This window comes from Dama dama, chromosome 3 (assembly GCF_033118175.1).
Source record: "Dama dama isolate Ldn47 chromosome 3, ASM3311817v1, whole genome shotgun sequence".
Taxonomy (NCBI): domain Eukaryota; kingdom Metazoa; phylum Chordata; class Mammalia; order Artiodactyla; family Cervidae; genus Dama; species Dama dama.
Window position 1 is genome coordinate 60,122,179 of NC_083683.1, and position 19,840 is coordinate 60,142,018.

General features: G+C 42.1%; 1 protein-coding gene across 2 annotated transcripts; it reads right to left on the minus strand.

Moving 5' to 3' along the window:
• Positions 1-363: 363 nt before the first annotated feature.
• Positions 364-19,544, minus strand: SLC35E3 (solute carrier family 35 member E3). 2 transcript variants are annotated; one of them, XR_009690714.1, is made up of 6 exons: positions 18,919-19,544; positions 17,970-18,080; positions 13,941-14,099; positions 8,868-8,950; positions 4,305-4,542; positions 364-2,236 (listed from the first exon to the last, which is right to left on the minus strand). XR_009690714.1 is itself a non-coding variant. In XM_061130462.1 (5 exons), the coding sequence occupies exons 1-5, from the start codon at positions 19,318-19,320 to the stop codon at positions 4,356-4,358; spliced, it is 942 nt and encodes a 313-aa protein (XP_060986445.1). In that variant the 5' UTR covers positions 19,321-19,544; the 3' UTR covers positions 4,230-4,355. The 2 variants fall into 2 exon arrangements, 1 of the variants encoding a protein (XP_060986445.1); XM_061130462.1 differs by lacking the exon at positions 364-2,236 and having other exon boundaries at positions 4,230-4,542.
• Between the last annotated feature and the right edge of the window lie 296 nt (positions 19,545-19,840).

The following is a 19,840-nucleotide window of genomic DNA, read 5'->3' on the forward strand; positions in this document are numbered from 1 at the left end:
GAAGAACTGACTCATTTGAAAAGACCCTGATGCTGGGAAAGATTGAAGGCAAGAGAAGGGGAAGACAGAGGGTGAAATGGTTGGATGGCATCACTGACTCAATGGACATGAGTTTGAGCAAACTCAGGGAGATGGGGAAGGACAGGGAGGTCTGGCTCACTGCAGTCCATGGGGTTGCAAAGAGTTGGACACAGCTGATAAACTGAAGTGAACACTTGAAATTAATATTGTAAATCAATTACATATCAACTTAAAAAAAAAAGACTCCTGACTTGTAGACCTATCTGGTTACTTAGCAACTTTAACTGGATTCCTCAAAGACACTTCAAAGTCAAGATAGCTACGTGTGAATTCAGTCTCCACAGTCCCCAGTCCAACCTCTTGTGTTTCCTATCGCAAGAGCACTCTCTTCCATCCTCTTTTAAGCTGCCCAAATCATACACATGTGATTCCTGACTTCATCCCTTCCCACGCTCTCTATTTCCAATCCATCTCAAGCCCACTGGATCCCATCTACAAGATCCTCCTGCTCTCCCCACTTCTGTCGTCTCGCCACAACCTCTCCAAGCGGTCACATCTCACTGCAGCCATGTCCTCTCCTAGCCTCTGTCTGGTTCTCTTTCATGTGTTTCGAAACAAAGGCGCTGACTATGATGATGTGACGATGCTCAGAACACTCTGTCTTGCTCTTACTAGATTCCTAACACAGTCTATAAGCTATTCTGTGGTCCAAGGACTGGCCTTCCTTTCCAATTTCAAGTCATACCACATCTCCCCTAAATGTAGTTCCTACATTCCATCCTTTTGCAGCTTAAAACTCATCACAAATTTCTCCAACCAAAGGACCTTTTACCAGAGTGCAATCCCCACCTTTTTACTCAGCCCCCTCATTGCTCAGCTAACTTCTACAGGCCATCAAGTTTCAGCTCAGTTGTCCTCTCCTCATGGACACCTTTGCTGACAGCCAATCCTGGGTCAGACTCTTTTGTTACATGCTCCAGAGAACCATGTGCCTTCTCCTATTTGAGTCTGAAATAATACATTTTTAATTAATTTCTATCTTTTCTGCTGGAGTAATGTTTAAGATCACAGGGAACACAGGACTGTCTGTCTCTGCACAGTGGGTGGCGCAGTGCCTGGCACATAATGTATGTTTAATAAATCTCTGTTGAATGAATGAAATGATCATCCTAGTCCTGATGTTAGCAACTCTAATGTAGTTCGAGTTTGCGAACAGAAAGGCAAAACAGAATATATCTAATAAATACGGTCTTCATTCTTTTCTTCAGACTTCTCCTTTGACCATTCTGCATATTCATTCACCAACACCTAATCACCCATGAGGTCAATGTGGAGTGCTCCATTAGTTGTTTATAGACTTTTCAGAACAGATGACTAGTGATTTGAAAATAGCCAGGTTTAAAAAGTATTTTTAAAAATGAACAGGAGAAAATTTGCTTCGTTTCACAGAGAAGAGAGTTTCTTCTTTACGTGATTTTATTTATAAAAATATTTATTTTTTGACTTATTTGGTTACATCGGATCTCCCTTGTGGTGCACAGACTCTAGTTGTGGTCTGCGGGATCAGTAGTGTGGAACAGGCTTAGATGCCCCAAGTCACGTGGGATCTGAGGTTCTTGACCAGGGATCGAACCCACACTACCTGCACTGCAAGGCAGGTTCATAACCACTGGACCACCAGGGATGTCCCTCCTTTATGTTCTTTTAAAAGAGACAAGGACTTTCTTTGTTGTTGCTGTTTAGTCCCTAAATCGTGTCCGACTCTTTGCAACCCCATGAACTGCAGCAAGCCAGACGTCCCTGTCCTTCACCATCTCCCTGAGTTTGCTCAAACCCATGTCCACTGAGTCAGTGATGCCATCCAACCATCTCATCCTCTGTCTTCCCCTTCTCCTCTGTTTCCTTAGGGGATGCAGATTTGGGAGCTGGACAGGCCAGCGTCACTCCTGCATACACACAAATGCCATCCTTCCTCTACTAGTTCTAACATGCAATTGGAAAGTAAAAACATCAGGTTCTCTTTATTTATAACAGGTAAAAACTGCAGTATGGTCATCTAACATACAATAAAAAACAAGTGCAATTACATCCTTAACAAAAGGCCAGTCAGCATGTTTTCTTCCATAGCACAGAATTTCTGGTTTGTCTCCTTGGTTGGTCCTCATTATCTGGTACATTTTCCCCCCAGGAATTTCCTTTTCAAAGGGAAGACGGTCTTCAGGGCAAAAAAAAAAAATGTTTATCAGACTCTAGTTCCAGTAGTATATATTTTATTCACTTATAGATCCACAACCACCCCACCCCACGCTATCTTGCTCCAGCCTTCCTTGAATTCCTATTGACATCAGTCATTTATTACAACTATCTCCCAACATTTATTATAACCCCCAAGTTGTATTTACAGTTAAGAAGAATCTGTAAATAGCACAAATCGACTCAGCTGTTAGTGCACAGAAGTCACATGATCCTCTGAAATACTGAAGTACTTTTCTCCAGCTTTTGGGAAACAATTATATGTTCATTTAAAACACAGAGAACATTCCTTAGATAAACATGACTCCTGAAGCTCATCTAGCAAGACAAATTGCTTTGTATTTCTTAGCACAATAAACTGTATCTTTGGAAACTGAGAAGAACCAAAAGTATTTAAAACAATAACAGAACACCACACATAAAAATCACACAACAGATTGACTGATACATAGAAATTCTGTCAAAATCGATTTTCAGTGAGGCTTTTCATTCAAATAGGCCAGGGGGAAAAAAATGGTCCTAAAAGGTGCATTTCTATACATGTGACGTTTCATCCTCCAGAGAGCTGTTTCTCTCACTTGAAGTTTCTAAATAACATTTAGAAAAAGAATTATTATAAGAGGGATTTTCTGGCTCAGTCAATTTATTGTGAGAGGTTATCAACAACTGCTTTGGGTGCTCAAATGTCAAGAGTGGGAAGCCAGTAATAGATTTAGCAGTTCAATATGCGACACTATTATATTTTTAAGTAAAATCATGTATTTCCCCTAGAACTTATTTAATTATCCCTTTAAAAAAATTCATGGAACTTGTTAAATATTGACTATTTCTCTACTTCTCTTTCAAATCTTTCCTCATATCTTCCCCAAGTTTCTGCTTAATCTCTGATAGTATCTACCTTGACTTGCTTAGCCCACTTAGAAAGGCTGACACAAATCACTTCAGACTCTTCAGTGTCAGAGAAAGCTCCACAGACACCTCACATGTGGGTGTGGGGGAGTGATGGCTGGGAGGTAGTCTTAAGCAATTATGGACATGAGTTGCTCAAAGAAGCCAGGAGAACAGTCACCAGGATAAGAAGAAACCTGCTCAGTTTCCCCTGTAGTCTTTTCTTTGAGCCATTTAAACATGGAGCTCTTTTATTTTTGAACTTCATGTACAGTTTTTAGAGCTCCCTGAGAGCTCATCAAGAGAACACCCATAGAAACTGTAGTTTTTTTTTAATTTTAAAGATTAAATTTTAATAAGAAATGCATTCTTCTTTATAAAAGTTTCTGTTCCATGCTTATGATAACAGTTTTTTTTTTTTATAACATTAACTTCTTACATCCACTTTCTACTAGAGGAATAATACTTCTAGAACTGGTTTTTGCCTTATGGTCTCCTTTACTGCACTTTGCTTTCTAGCAATCATGTCATTTCTGTAAATGAAAAAAGCAAGAAGTTATACTAAAACAACTAAAATAGAAATGCTAGCTTTAAATTCTGACTTGAACACTTTGGCTTCAATTATAATAGAATTCATATTGGGGACCACCTATGAGCAAGTAGAGGAATCCTATGTGTCCTTCCTTAAAAGCCATTACACATTTGTGGTACAGTGATCTGAATTCCTTTGTCACCATTATAAAACTTTAATATCAGGTACTTCATTTGATATAACCAAACCATCCTATACACTTCATAGAACAGCCTTGGAAAAGAAGCATGAGCCATGCTTTAGAGGATAAAGTTTTTCTTAAAAGGTACTCTAAAAGAGAAAGTTATATTTATTTTACTTTTTAATTAATTTTATTATTATTATTTTTTTGGTCGTGCCACACAGCTTACGGGATCTCAGCTCCCTGACCAGGGATTGAGCCTGCACCCTTGGCAGTGAAAGTATGAAGTCTCAACCACTGGACCACCAGAAAATTCCCAAGTAAGTCATATTTATGAATAAAATTTCCTTTGCATGACTTTCTGTAAACGATCATTTAATGAATTTTGCAACATAACTTTCATTTCTTCTTTGAAAGTAACTTGCCCACCTGATACTTTTTGTGTTGTCTTCAGGCAACTTTTTCTCTACAAAAACCTCATTAAGGACGCTGCACCAATTTACTCTTACTTCCTTCTTGTTCACTGAGTTTAAAATGGGTATAGGCAAGAATGCCAAATAATGTACATAACATGCCAAGACCCTGATTAATTGACAGTGGATCCTTGAATAAAACATATCCTCCAAATAAAGTAATGCAGAACTTGAAGTGTCCAAACATGTTATAGCTGAGGTTTAAAGATAAGGATAAAAAGGAATAACAAGCTAGATGTTTTATATTCTCGCTCCTCACACACACACACACACACACACACACACACACACACACACACACACACACACACACACACACACGAAGCAAAGGCTTCCTACGGCTGGAGAGAAGCACATGAAACAGACTGAAGAGCAGCTCCCAAGTCTAAAGAACAGGAGCTTCTGTGAAGTCCTGGGTGAATCCTAGTTTCTGCAGGTAGCTTTTAATAATTAATCAGAGACAGGAGACTCCCTCAACTCTCCCTGCCGACCTCCCCAACGAAGAGAAAAGGGGCTGCGATGCAAAGTTGGGAAAGGGATTCAGAACAAGGTACAGAGAAGCTCTTTCGTGGAGCGATTTGTGATGCTGTTTTATGGAGCCATTTCTAAACTTCCCTTGGCAAATGAGGTGAGCCGTGTAAGGCACCAGAGGGCTGACTCAAGGTCAACACAGCCAGTGTGCTTAAGTCTGGGAGGGAATCAGGGACAGGGGCGGGCTAGCTCTGAGCACCAGTGACATGCCAGGCACTCCCCAGGTGCGTATCTAACACCGTTTTATAATATTTAAGCATCATATTTCCCTTCACTGCAATAGCATTCTTCTCATTTACAAAAGTGGAGGCGCGAGGATTTTAAGTAGCTTAGATCACAGAATCAGTTAAGTGGCAGAGCCAGAGGTCAAACATAGATGGGTCTATTTAACTCTAAAGTCCATGTCTGAGTTGACTTTACTGCCTGTAACTTGCTGCTGGATGAAGGCATTTCCAAATCACTGTTCACTTAAAAGGCTAACTAAAGACACAACTGGTACCTTTACAAATTATTCTTACTGAATTTTCAATAGTTTTTTCTATATGAATTAGTACTTTATTATATTTCAGATGTCTGATACGTACCCATGTACTCTTCCTAGTAACAATACTAGAAAGAGCTACCACCCTGCCCCGGCGTCATTGTGAGGATTAACTAAGCGAGCACACACAAGGCTTCGAGCCGCCGGCAAGGTCCTGTATGTGAGCTATTCACAGCAGTGCTGCGCTGCGCTTAGTCACTCCATTGTGTCTCCTTCTTTGTGGCCCTATGGGCTCCTCTGTCCCTGGGGATTCTCCAGGCAAAAGTCGGTTGCCATGCCCTCCTCCAAGGGATCTTCCAAACCCAGGGACTGAACCCTGGTCTCCCACATTGCGGGCAGATGCTTTAGTGTCTGAGCCACCGGGGACGCCCAAGAATGCTGGAGTGGGTTAGCCTATCCCTTCTCCAGGGGAGCTTTCCGATCCAGGAATTGAACCGGGGTCTCCTGCATTGCAGGTGGATTCTGTACCAGCTGAGCTACCAGAGAAGCCCATTAACAGTGGTACTTACACCTAATAAGCACTGGCCAGGTGCTGGACACATATTCTCTCCGACACTTACAGCAACCTCATCATCAGGTGCCATGACCCCATTTCATAAACGATGAGAGTGGGACCAGAGACCGCCCACCACTCGCTGAGGCAGCAGCAGAGCTGCACCCGCATGCCCGGACATGCCCCACCTCAGCGGCCAGGTTCCCTCCTCTGTTCGGAGCCCAGCTGAGCAACCAGGAAGTTCCTTCTGGGCAGGAGAGCACGCGCCAGGTCACCGGGGTAGCTGCCTGCCTCAACAGGGGTAATTCTCCTGTGGGACAGAGGACCTTCTCAAGGACGTTAATTATAACCGTAATAAAACAGGCTTCATTTTCAACTCTGACCTATCTTCAAGTGCACCGGCTCCCACATGTCAGCATTGCCTTACTCCTCGGCCTTTAAGTGCTCAAGGTCTGTTAAAGATATTTATATGGGAGGAAAGGCAAATTTAAAGAAATTCTTCAGTGAATCCTTTTGTAAATCAGAAAAAAAAAAAAATAAACAAACAGAAGCAATCAATACTCAACATCTCCACCCCCTCTAATTCTCCACTTTCTTCCAGTCGGCTTCCACATGGGCACTCTGAAGTTCTTGTCAAAATCACCAGCGCCTCCACCTCACCAAGCCCCTTCCTCGGTTACCTGAACGTGAGCTGGCAGCAGCCTTGGACACAGCTGACTCCCCTGCTCCTCTCTGGGTTTCTACACCCTCTCCTCCTTCCTTCCACCTCGACTGCTCCTTCACTGCCCCTTCCGCCTGGCTCCTGTCATCTCTGCAGTCTAAGCACCGAAGTGACCCAGGACCCGGTCTTTAGACACCTTTTTTTCCTCTACCTGTGTGCTTAGGAATGTCAGCCAGACTCACTGCTTCAAACCACATCTACACACCGCCAACTCTCTCCAGAATACCTGAGGCCAAGACCTCGATCTTGAACTCTCAGACTTGTTTCACCCCAAACCGAGCACCTGGTCTTCCTCCCCGCCTCCACACCTCCTCCACCAGGGGCTCAGGCTCAACACTGGGTGGGTCTACCTTCTTTCCTCTCATTCTCCACATCCAATCTGCCTGCAAAACCTGCTGGCTCTACTTGGAAATATACCCAGAGTCCAGTCACTTCTCACTGCATCCGCTGGGACGCTCCGGTACCAAACCAGCATAGTTTCTACATTAGCGTACTGCAACGGCAGCAGACGGCTCCCCTTCGTCTCTTGCCCGTTCCAGTGCAGCAGTTCTCAACTGGGAGTGATTCTGGCATCTGGGCAAGGACAAGTGTTTGGCTTTCATAACTGGGAAAAAGGCTGCTATAGGCATCTGGTGAGTGGAGGCCAGAAATGCTGCTGAAGATCCTCCAATGGACAGGACAGGCCTCTGCAACAAAGAACTGTCTGGATCAAAAGGTCAGTAGCACTGAGGTTGAAAATCTTTGCCTTGCCTGTTCTCAACACAATAGCCCAGGGGGATCCTACCAAAACAGACATAAAATCATGTCATGTCCCTGCTCAATGGCGTCACATCTCATAAAAAGCTCTGCCCAGTTTGACCCCCTGTTACTCTGAGTCCTCCTAAAGCCACCCTGCGCTCCCTCTGCTCCAGCCACACAGGTTTCTGGTTCCCTTCCAGTCTCTCACCTGCTGTTCCCTCTGCCTGGCCATGCTATCCACCCCACTCTGCGTGGAGCAGCCTCACTTCCTTCAGGTCTTCATTCAAAAGTATCCGTTGTGCGAGGCCCTCCTGACTACCTTCCGTAAAACTTCACCCAATATTTCACAACCCCTTCACTGCTTCATCTTTTTCTCCTTATCACTTAACACTATCTAACACTGCACATGCACATTTTTCTTCTTTATAGCCTTTCTCCCCAGAACTTAAGCCTGTGAGAGCAGAGATTTTTGTCTCTTCGGTTCACCACTGTATCTTCAATGCCTGACATACAGTAGATACTCAGCATGTGAATATTTACTGAGTCAAGGAATGGTTTACAGTGGGCATTTAGTTAATAATTTGTTGAATGAATGAATGGATGTTCTTAGTTAGGGCACATACTTGGATGCCTTGATCTGGCAGCACAAGTCCTGGCTAGACCACCCAGGTTCAAACCTGGATATCACACTTCTTGGCCGGGTGACTCCAAATGAGTTATTCAACCCCTCTGCACCTCCACATCCTCTTCTGCAGGATACAGACAGAATTTACTTCATTGAGCTGCTTTAAAAACTAAATGTTAATGCACAGAAGGTGTTTCAAACAGTGCCGGGCACAGAAAAAACATTTAGTAAGTGTTGTTTTTGTTTCCTTTGAATTATTACTATTAGAACTGCTGTTATCTTTGATAGCTGTCAAATAGGCTGCTTCTACACTTTGTGGACAGCTCAGCATTCACTCATTACGAGCGAAATGCTAAAAGTGGGCAGCTGCGTTTGATTAAGATCTTCAAGTCATGACTTCACTTCTTGATGTGAAGTAATATTGAGAAAAGCAGGCACACCCAGCCAGACAAGTACAAAAATAAACTCACAAGTCAGAGTGACTGGTCTGAAATTATTGTTTACTTAGATTAACCACTCCTTTGTATTACTATCAAACTATCAATAACTGAAAGGTGATGGGAAACCTAAGTATTTACCTCAGTATTCACTCAACAAATGTTTATGTGCAAGGAGTGGTGCTCTGCATTAATTCTGATAAGGGAAAAGCTCACCTATTCCTTAAGAAAATTCAAAAGCATTTATGATACAGAAAGCTAACCCATCTCCCCAGTTCAGTTTGTTAAATCTCCATAAAGACTAAAAATAACCGACTCTACTCAATTTAGGCCATGCAACAGTAAGTGTGAGACTCAAATAAAGAAATCAATATGACAGAGTTTTGGAGAATATAAAAGACTATGCATTTGTGAACTGTTAAGAAAAGGATACGTGACTGGTGAAGTGTTCCCAATGATCCAATAAATCGACAAGTTCACCATGAAAGCTATTACTCCAGAGAGCAGGACCATCAGCTACAAATAAACCAAAAGAATCATTAATGAAAAGCAGCTGCAATAATTACAATCATCAAGTGAAAATGCACTTCATCAAGCACTTCTATCAACCATTAAAAACAAGACTTTTTTTTTTGGCCGCAACACAGTGCCTTGTGGGATCCTAGTTCCCCGACCAGGGTACCAAAACTGGGACCCCCTGCAGTGGAAGCCTAGAGTCCAAACCACTGGACTGCCAGGGAATTTCCCAAAATAGGATTTTTAAAAAGAGATAATCAAGTTCAGAGAAAGCAAGAACTGAGGGTAAAAAAGCAGAATGAGCAGTATTTGAAACTGCAATTTTGTCTACAAAATGCAATAGAAAATTCTTCAACAATATGCTGATTCTGAATGTAAATTTCCAGGTTAGTTTTCCTTATCTATCCAGTGAAAAATTATTTTCTAATAATTTCTTATTATAAAAGTAATATATATTCATTATGGAAAAATTAGAAAATAAAGATAAGCAAAAAGAACATAAGGCATTTTTTTCCTTCTACTTTTCCTGAGATGTAATTGACACAGCACTGCGTAAGTTTCAGGTGTACAGCATCAGGATTTGACCTACACACATTACAAAACAGGATTCCCTTGTAGCTCAGTCGGTAAAGAATCTGCCTGCCACGCAGGAGACCCATGTTCGATTCCTGGGTGGGAAAGATATCCCAGAGAAGAAAATGGCAGCCCACTCGTCTTCTTGCCTGGAGAATCCATGGACAGAGGAGCCCGGCAGGCTACAGTCCATGGGGTCACAAATGTCGGACACGACTGAGCGACTAAACCATGAACAAGCCATTATGGAATGGTTACCACAGCAAGAATAGAGAACATCTACCATCCACACATATACAAAATTAAACATATAGAAAAAAGTATTTTTCCCTGTGAAGAGAACTCATAAGGAATTCTTATAATCCCAACCACTCACCAGAGTTAATACATTGGCATATATCCTTTTACACCTTTTTTCCTTTGAATTGCTCATTTTATTCTGATTTAAATTCAATCAGTAGGCATTCATTCGATATCCACAAAACTAGGCCAGGCCTTATAAGGAACACCATGGGTTCTTGCCCTCAAAGATTTCAGAAACCACTCAAGGACATCATACAAATCTTTATAATATAATCACAGCTTATACTTACATAGTGCTGACTAAGCAACAAGAATCATTCTAAATATATTACATGTATTAATTCCCTTAATTGTTGCAAACAGCCATGAGAGAATAAAATATATTCCCTTTTTACAGCCAAGAAAACAGAGCACAAAGAGGTCAAGTAACTTGCCTAAGACACACAGTTAGTAAGTGGAAGGGCCAGGACCTACACTCAGGGCCGTCCGCTTCTGGAGTCTCTGCTCCTAACTGGCTCTGCTGTGCTGCCTCTTAACCAAATGAAGCTTCCCCAGTGGCTCAGCAGTAAAGAATCTGCCTGCGATGCGGGAGGCTTGCACGAGATGCGGGCTCGATCCCTGGATCGGGAAGAGTCCCCGGAGAAGGAAATGACAACACGCTCCAGTATTCTTGCCTGAAAATTCCCATGGACAGTCCATGGTGTCAGCAAGAGTCAGACACAACTGAGCGACTAAACAACAGTACCATACAAGACGCTCAGCTCAGGCAAGAAAAGAAAATTAGTCTTGAGCTCTAACCCCATCAGTAGGCAAACAGACAATAGGTTCTGCAGGCTTCTCTAGACAGGAGATGTCCTTTTGGACTGGAATAGCAAGAAAAGTCTTCGGATTAGAAAAAGAAATAACAGGGGCAGGAAACAGTATGGGTCAAAGCAGAGGAATAAAAGCCGAGGTGTGTGCATGGGACATGAGTAAGCCTACTTGGCTGAGGATGGGAGACAATGTGGCTCTCCCACTGTAGACACACATGACATTCTGTCCACACATATCCCACGGTTTCATTTTAAAAGTTAGAAAACAAGTCAGACAGACAAAGAGAAAGATCATATGATAACCCTTATATGCGGAATCTTTAAAAAAAAAAAAGATACAAATGAACTTTTGTATAAAACAGAAACAGGATCACAGACTTAAGAGAACAAACTCATGGTTACCAGGGGTGAAGGGTGAGGAGGAGGGATAGCTTGGGAGTTTGGGATGGACACGTACCCACTGCCATATTGAAGATGGATAACCAACAAGGATTTACTGTAGAGCACAGAGAATTCTGCTCAGTATTCTATAACAACTAATTGGGAAAAGAGTTTGAAAAACAACAGATACATGTATAACTGAATCACTGTTATATACCTGATAATAACATAACACTGTTAATCAACTATACTCCAATATAAAATAAAAAGTTAAAAAAAAAAGGTTATAAAACCATTATCTAAAAAAAAAAAAAAAACCATTATCTACTGCTGAAATAGAATTTAGAGAAAATATTGGTTCTAATTTGAATTATTAAGGAGTTTAAATTCCAAAGAAAATATGTCATATTTGAAGACTCTGTCCCCTATGGGTTTTCTCAGTTTTTAAATCAGTGCAGTTGTAACTGGACCAGGGGAGTTGGATTTGCAATCTTTTAATTAGAAACAGTAATACCTTATTTTTTTTTTTAAACAACAGTGAGGCCCATTAAATTTTTAACTAACAGAAATTTGCCCCTTAAAATTTTAAAAATTGTTTCTAGGAACGTATCACTGTTCATTTTACAGAGTTTACAGCACGTCACAAGCCCATTTCTTGATGACCTTCACATCATTAAAGACACAGTCACATGCTCCTTTGAGACAATGATGCCCTCTAGAGACAAGAAGAGAGGGAGGTGATTCTCCCTCACTCAGCGGCCTCAGACGGTTGTGCTCTAGTTCCTTTGACCTTTATTTATGGTCTTTCTGCTGAGGTCCTCATTTTTAAATGTCAGAGGACCAGGCACATAAAGCCTCTCCCCTCCGAGTCTAAGGTGCCCAAACTACAGTGGTTTGATCAATTAACACCACCAACAAAACAGACATGCCCATGCCCTGCGTTTAACACACGGGAAGCAGAAGTTCCTGAGTAGGGGGACTATACTTTCTAACTCTGTTAAAACAATGTGCCCAAAGTACAGACCCCTTTGATCTGGCAATCCCATTCTAAGACTATTCCACAGAATAAAAAGTACCAGTTCGTAAGGCCACATGTACAAGGCTGTTTACTGCAATACTGCTCATAGTAGTTAAGAACTGGAACTATTTTACAGGTATCAAAAGAATGATGTGAAGATGTTTTTATGAGACATTGTTAGGTGAGAAAAGCAAGATACAGAAAATCCTAAGTCCCTGCTAACACAGCAGGGGCCCCAGTAAGGACTTATTTGAATTTCTAAAAAAAAGAAAATCTGTGGAATATGATCCCACTTCTGTAAAAGAAACAAGTGTATAATTTAAGTATACATGCGTGTATGTATGCTTGTGCATGTAGTATGTGTTTATATGAGGGCATGTACAGCACAGAGAAAAATATGCAAGAACACACACTAGAATGTTAGCATGACTTACTTCAAGGAGAAGGGGTTGGGTAATGGGATGATGAAGTGTGTATGGGTAGCGGGGCTGGGGAAAAGGAATCCAGGATAAAAACAGCATAAGTAATATGGTTACATATAAATGAAATTAAACATATACACACATGCACGTATCTGTGGATACAAAAGGATCCATGAAATGATCATTACCAAAGCGGTAAAGGTGATTATCCTAGTGTGGCAGGATTCAAGGGGACTTTCACTTTATAATTTTATGTATGTTCAAAAATATATACTATATATATATAGTACGAACTACTTACATTATTACAATAAAATAAACAAGGCTATATTTTCATTATAAAAAAATAAATGCCCAAAATATTTGTGGGCTATAGCCTGGCATCACTGTGGAAGGTGACTGCAGCCATAGTGGAAAAGCCAATATGGTTTTTCCAGTAGTCATGTATGGATGTGAGAGTTGGACCATAAAGAAAGCTGAGTGCCGAAGAACTGGTGATTTCAAACTGTGGTGCTGGAGAAGACTCTTGAGTCTCTTAGCCAACAAGGAGATCAAACCACTCAATCCTAAAGGACATCGACCGTGAATATTCAATGGAAGGACTGATGCTGAAGCTGAAGCTTCAATACATTGGCCACCTGATGATGTGAAGGGCAGATGTGATACTGGGAAAGACTGAAGGCAGGAGGAAAAGGGGGCGACAGAGGATGAAATGGTTGGATGGCATCACTGACTCCATGGACATGAGTTTGAGCAAGCTCCAGGAGATGGTGAAAGAAAGGGAAGCCTGGCGTGCTGCAGTCCATGGGTTCACAAAGAGTCAGACACAACTCAGCTACTGGACAACAAAGAGGCGTGCTTAGCATAGTAACCAGGCATCAGAAGACCTGAATTCTAGTCCTGGTTTTGCCACTGACTAGCTGTTGCACCCTAAGCTAGTCCTTTCATCTTTCTCTGCATCAGTTTCTTCATCTAAACAATCATCTTTGGGCTTCCCTGGTGGCTCAGTGGTAAAGAATCCGCCTGCCAATGCACAAGACACAGGTTCAATCCTTGGTCCAGAAAGATCCCACATGCCTCAGAGCAACTAAGCCCATGCACAACTACTGAGCCTGTGTTCTAGAGACCGAGAGCCCCAACTACTGAGCCGACATCCACAACCGCTGAAGCCGCACGCCCCAGAGCCCACCTCCACAAGAGAAGCCCGTGCACCGCAACTAGAGATTAGCCCCTGTCCGTCGCAACTAGAGAAAAGCCTGCGCAGCTACAAAGACCCTGAACAGCCCCCAAATAACTAACTAAATAAATAATAAAATTAAATTACAAAAAAAGAATAATCTTATACCTTGCCTCCCTTAACGTGTGATTATAAAGATTAAATGTGAGAATGGATCTGAGCTAGCACTCTGAAAACTAAAAATTGCATTAATAATTATTACTGCCTTGTTTCTTAGACACCCACCGAAACAATTAGAACTTACCAAAGCAGAGACTGACCAGGGACCGAATATTCCTCCTTCTGCAAACACTGGCTCAAAGAAGGGCACAGCGACCACCAACATGGCAGACGACATCGGGGCCTGGTAGTACAGCAGCTGCATCGAGTTTACTTGCAACTCATGCTGTTTGGCTCCCACCCACTGAAATTCAGAAGAGAGAACAAGTTAGGCAGAAAAAAATAGAGGCACTCAACAAAGCAAAGACGCAACTTTGGCCACAAACGTGGGAATGACGGGCAGGGCTGAGGGGAGGGGAAATGCCTAAGATTTCAAAGATCAATAATATATATGTATATCCTTAAAGCTCCTTGGATAAAAGGAGTTTTCTATATTCCATGTCTGATAATCGATTTTCTTCTTACTATGAAAGGAGGAAAAAAAATCCTCTCTTCCCTCCAGATCCTAGTAAATTTGGAAAATCAATGCATAGGTATCAGAGATCTTGGGAAAATTAGGCAGGAATGGATATTTATAAGCAGGAATAAGCAGGCTAATCTTCATAAGCAGGATAAGCAGGAATACAGATGCACTGTCAGACTTCATTTCTTTCTAAAAATGGCCCCCAAAATGAAGACTGGGAGGCAGGGCGGACTCTTAAATGGAGACTAACAGAAACCTCATTTATCCCAGGTGGCCACCAACGTGTGTGGTCAGAAAGCCATGTGAGGGCTTTTCATTAACTTCAGAAAATTCAGTCAGTGGCAGAGTAGAAGGAACTTCCCTCTCTATGGCTGACTTTTCTGCGAATAATCCCCCCCAATAAACTATAGATAATCACAACCCCTAAAAAGGCTATCCTTAGAACAGACACTCCACAGCCTCAAACCCTTTCAGTTCTCAAAATGCTTCACAAATATAACTGAAAAAGAGGTTTTAAAGCAAGTTTGATAGGACTGTCTGAATATAAGACCTGGCAAGAACAGCCCGGCTTTTTTGAGTAACTGCTCCTACATAATTCTTTTTCCTGTAGGTCTGGGTATCCTGTTATACAAATGCTAAGTCTATAGAAATTCACCAAGACAAAAATAGAAGAGCGGGAACTGTGAAGCATACTCCTGACAGCCTTAGTAAGAGTCTGTTGTGAACATGAAGGACAGAGAGTTGATTCTTTTGCTTGGGACACCCCAGTGAGCGAAAATGAATGCAGAGGGTGTACGCACAGCCCTGCGTGGCCTTAGCAGCCTCGTTGGGCAGCTGTGCGTCTGACACGAGATAGCAGGCCTGGAAGGGTGGGGACTCTCAGGCCTCCACTTGCCCTCTCTGCAGCGCAGCCTGGCTTCTGCGGTCACCCTTCTCATGAAACTGCTCCCGGACAGGGCACCTTCACCTCCTGCGGCCACGCTGATGGACTGCCTTCGGCCCCCTTCCAGCTGGAGCCTTCTGCAGAACCTGCAACTGCCCTTGGAAGAACTTGCCTCTGGTTTGTGCGGCTTTCTCACTCACCTCTTCCTTCTATCTGGAAGGGAGACGTCTAGCTTTCCTTTTACCTCCCCAACTTATCTTTTCCTATCCGCTGACACCTAGAGCTCTGACCTTCTTCCTTGAGCATCCTTTAGGTCACTCCTTTAAAAGCTTATTGCCCACTTCACTTAGATCATCTGCAGGAGCTTATTTAAGATTAAGCTGATTACTTTTTTCCCCAAATGAGCTCCTCCTGTGTTGCTCCAATAATTCATGATATAATCTCCTCCAAGGATCAGACTCATTTTCAGTAAGCTCTGCACTCTCACATTCAGTTGGGTCTTACTAATTCTTTCTCCAAAAGGTATCTGGAGTTTGTTTTTTCCTTTCCATGTCCAGGACCACTGTCCTTGTTCATGTCCTTCCAGTCTTCCCCTTAAACCATGGAGCACTTCCTGACTGCTCTGCCTGTCAACCTGTCTTCCCTCCTATTCATCCTTCACTGCCCCCAGAAGTTTCTAGAACACAGGGAATGATCAAGTCACTGCCCTCTCTGAACTCCTGTCCTGGTGCCTGCAAGATAAAGGGCACACTTCCTCCACATGATACTCAAGACTCGGCCATCTGGTCTCACCCAACTCTCAGCCTTGTCTTTCCACCATGCAACTACAGTCCAGTCTCACCAAAAGAACCAACTTCTCAAAAAATGCTCTGTATTTTCACACATCATTGCAAAGAAAGACCTTTGCTATATTTCTCTGCTAAGCAAATTCCTATGCATTCTTCAATTTGAACTTTCCCATAGAGCCTTACCCCACCACCACCTTCTTGCAGAACAGTCTCTCTTTCCGTGGTGTTCCTCAGAATTTTCCTCATACCCTGAGCTATACTACCTGTGATCAGCTTTCTCCATGTATTTCTTTGATACTGGATTATAGCTGCTTTTCATCTCTGTATCAAGGTTGAGTATAAAGCAGAAGAAATGTCTGCTGAATGGATGAAAGACTCAATTGTCTTTCTACAACTAAATCTAACAGCTCTTAATTCATCTTAACTCATTCAGCTCTTAACTCATCTCTTAATTCCTTTCAATGCCGTAGTAGTATGAGAACAAATAACTTGGAAATTATACAAGGATACAACAGGAAAATACAACTTTCCTTAAAATGAATTTTTGGGGGGATATATCTATTCTGTAACCATACTTTTACCACTTACCAATAATCAAAAACTGTGCCCATAACTTAGCCTAGTCTACAATCATTCCTTGGTCAATCTCATTTCAAATATCTACCTGAGAAATACAGAATTCTTTGATTCCAATCTATAGCAATTTTGAAACTTGTCTGAACAAAAATGGTCATATTGGCGTGGCCAGTGAGTACTGTGAGTACTCTGAATTGAAGTTATACATAAAGGATACAAGAAATTCTAACGTTCAACAAATAAAATTTCTTGCTCTAACAAATAATTCATACTGAATGAAAAAAGTCCATTTAACAAAAAAAGATACATAGTATCTAATTAAAAATGTAAACTCATTGAAGTATGCCCAAATGCAGTTTTCTTAAAGCACAATCCTGAGCTTCCTCTGATTTCTCTCTATAGTAGAAGAATATCTTGGGGCCAAGTGACAAGACTGAGTGGGTACTCCATCCTTTCATGTCACTGCTCTCTTGTATTTAAACTGCTTCTCTGCCACTAAGAAATTTGTTCAACCTCAGAATTTTCACATAACAATGCTTCTGAACTAACCAGTACTAGAATATGCTAAGGCTGCATTATTAAATTCCTAACATTCATAATAAAAATGCCTTAGTTTACAACTAGCGGATGCTTGTGAACAAAGTAAAATTGATCACACACTTGGCTCTGATTCCCCATGCAGGCACACCCAGAATTTTCAGTCCAAGGTCTTCAGTATAGAGAAAATACTGTTTCACTGTACCCTTTGCCATTCATTATTCTTTCCCCACTATATAAGAAACAAAAAATACTTGTTGAGATTTTACGGTAATGAAGTAAATAAATCCATGAACAAGTTTTCAGTAAATGCCTCCCACAGGCAAGGCATCAGGCTAGTGCAAGAAGTGAAATACCCATTGCTATAAAATACTGACAGAGACAAATAATTAGAATATACAAGCTGTAACAGCAGCATATCTTTTGAGGCAAAGATTTATAAATCTGAAATTTTCCTTTCCTGTTCAATTTTTTGGATCTGTACTTACTCCTTCATAGTAACATCATAATTAAAAGAGTAAATGACAAATACCATAAAACCCATGAACACAATCCTCAAGTAAAAAAGTCTTATTACTCATTTTGTAAGGATTTCCCAAAAAACATTATACCATCACCCAAAACTCAGACTGTAAAGTGTGGGTATTATACACTTACAAACAAGTAGGGAGATACTTGGTGAACACTATACACCCACGTTTCTGTCTCCTTTCTTCTCTTCAACTTGAGTCAGACAATTTATGCAATTATGCTTTCTTCCCAACAGTCTATTGTTTCTATACTGTATTGCCTAAACCTTGAGGCACAGCTTCAAAATTTATGAAATCTGCTAAAAGGCACATAAAGAAAAAAAAAAAAATTACCAACCACTTGATAAAGGGATGTAACTAAAACACCAAGAGCAGCAAACACCGTTCCAAGGAAATTAAACTTCACATCGTAATAAGAATTTAGGATTACACCTAAAGTTATAGGAATCTGTAAAGAAAAAGAGGTAAACGTTGTTCAGATTAAATTTATGAGACATAAAATTAGTATTCCTTTCACACTGTCTTGAAAGGTTAACCATAAAAATGTCACTAGGAAACAATGAACCTCTACAAATATTCTTCCATGTTAAAAAAAAAAAAAGAACTGTTAATCCTACTTCCTCAAAGTTGAATAAAATAATTCTATATTTTTGTTCACATTTAATTTTATCTAAAATTCTGAGTAAAACAATGAGTCGATGCATTGCACTTTGCATGAAAATACCACATGCGAGCACATCGGAGTAAATGGACTACAAAACTAGTGTCTAAACAACATATAAACACAAGGGTACAACAAAAGCATTAAGATTTTAAGTTCTGTAAGTTACGAAGTACTAAAATTATTTTAGCCCATCTTTTTTTATGTAAAGACTATGAAACCTCTGCAGTATGTCAATGCAAACATATCCTGAGAGACATTTAACGTTTATCATAAAGTCAGTTTCAGATTTTCCACTTAACCTGGTAACAGATTTGCATCACTCAATACAGCTTTCTTTCTTACTCAGAAAGAAATCACAGCATAAGGATTTCCATCAAACAGCAGTTACTAAAACTCACACAGGTACACTCTACTGTGCTGAAAGCCCAACAGAGGGCCAAGATGGTTTTTTGTCACCTTTCCCAAATGAGCGTGAAGTTCACAAATGACTCAACTGTGGATTTTAGGATCATGGGAAAGAGGATGGCGCAAGGTTACTTCCCTCATTCAAACTTCCCTGGGGGGAGAAAGATGGTCCAGGTGAGTTGTTAGAGGTGCACGTCACCTGGCTGAAGCTACTCACCAGCGTGAGCCGTATTTTGGTGGAGAAGGTTTTCTTGTAGCAGAGGGTCTGGATGACTATGATTACCGGCGTGGTCATGGCCTTGGCCAGCTGATAGGTGCCTATGGTGTTATTCTGCAAAGACAAGTTGGTGAAGACCACGAAGCCACAGAAGCTGAGGGCCAGGAGGAGGAGCTTGGAAGGCGGCAGACTTTTGGGGGCAAAGATGTCCAGCTTCTGGCAGACGTACAAGCCCAGCCAAGTCACCACGAAGTGCACCAGGGTCAGGCTCATGTTGGGGAAGCCGTAGCGGACATAGATCCATTTGTTAAGGAACACAATGCAGATGGACACCAGTAGGTTGAGTAGGAGCCCGGCGGCGATGCGCCCGTTGCCCCGTACTCGATCCGCCAGCGATGCCATGACTCTCGCGTGGCCGGGAGCCGTCAACCTCGGAAAGGGGCTCCCGGCCTGTCTCCGGCTGCCCTCTGCCGCCTCCTCCGCCGCCACGTTCTCGCAGCCGCGGGCTTCACGGTCCGGCTGCGGAGAGACATTCAACCTTCGGGTCCCAGCCGAGCAGCAACCTCAGTGAGGCACACATGCTCTGCCGCCGCCCATTCAGCCTGCGACTACGCGGCGGCACGTCCCGCGCGCCCCGCCCCCTTCCATCCCTGGTCACGTGGCTCCGGGCACCCGCGCTTCCGCCCTCTAGCAAGTTAGCGGAGCATCCTCACCTGCGCAGGCGCGTGGCGCTCCGGATGAGGCGAGCCGAATCCTCCTTGCCCTACCACCCGAGTTAGCTAAACCCGGCTGTACCAATCTGGGACCCCTTTATTGGACATTTCCTGTGTGTTGGTTGGATCGACTTGTTAGCTACTGTTAGTGTTGAGCAAATTTAGTCCTTAGCAGACAGGGGAAAGCATTACTTCTTGAAAGCATATTT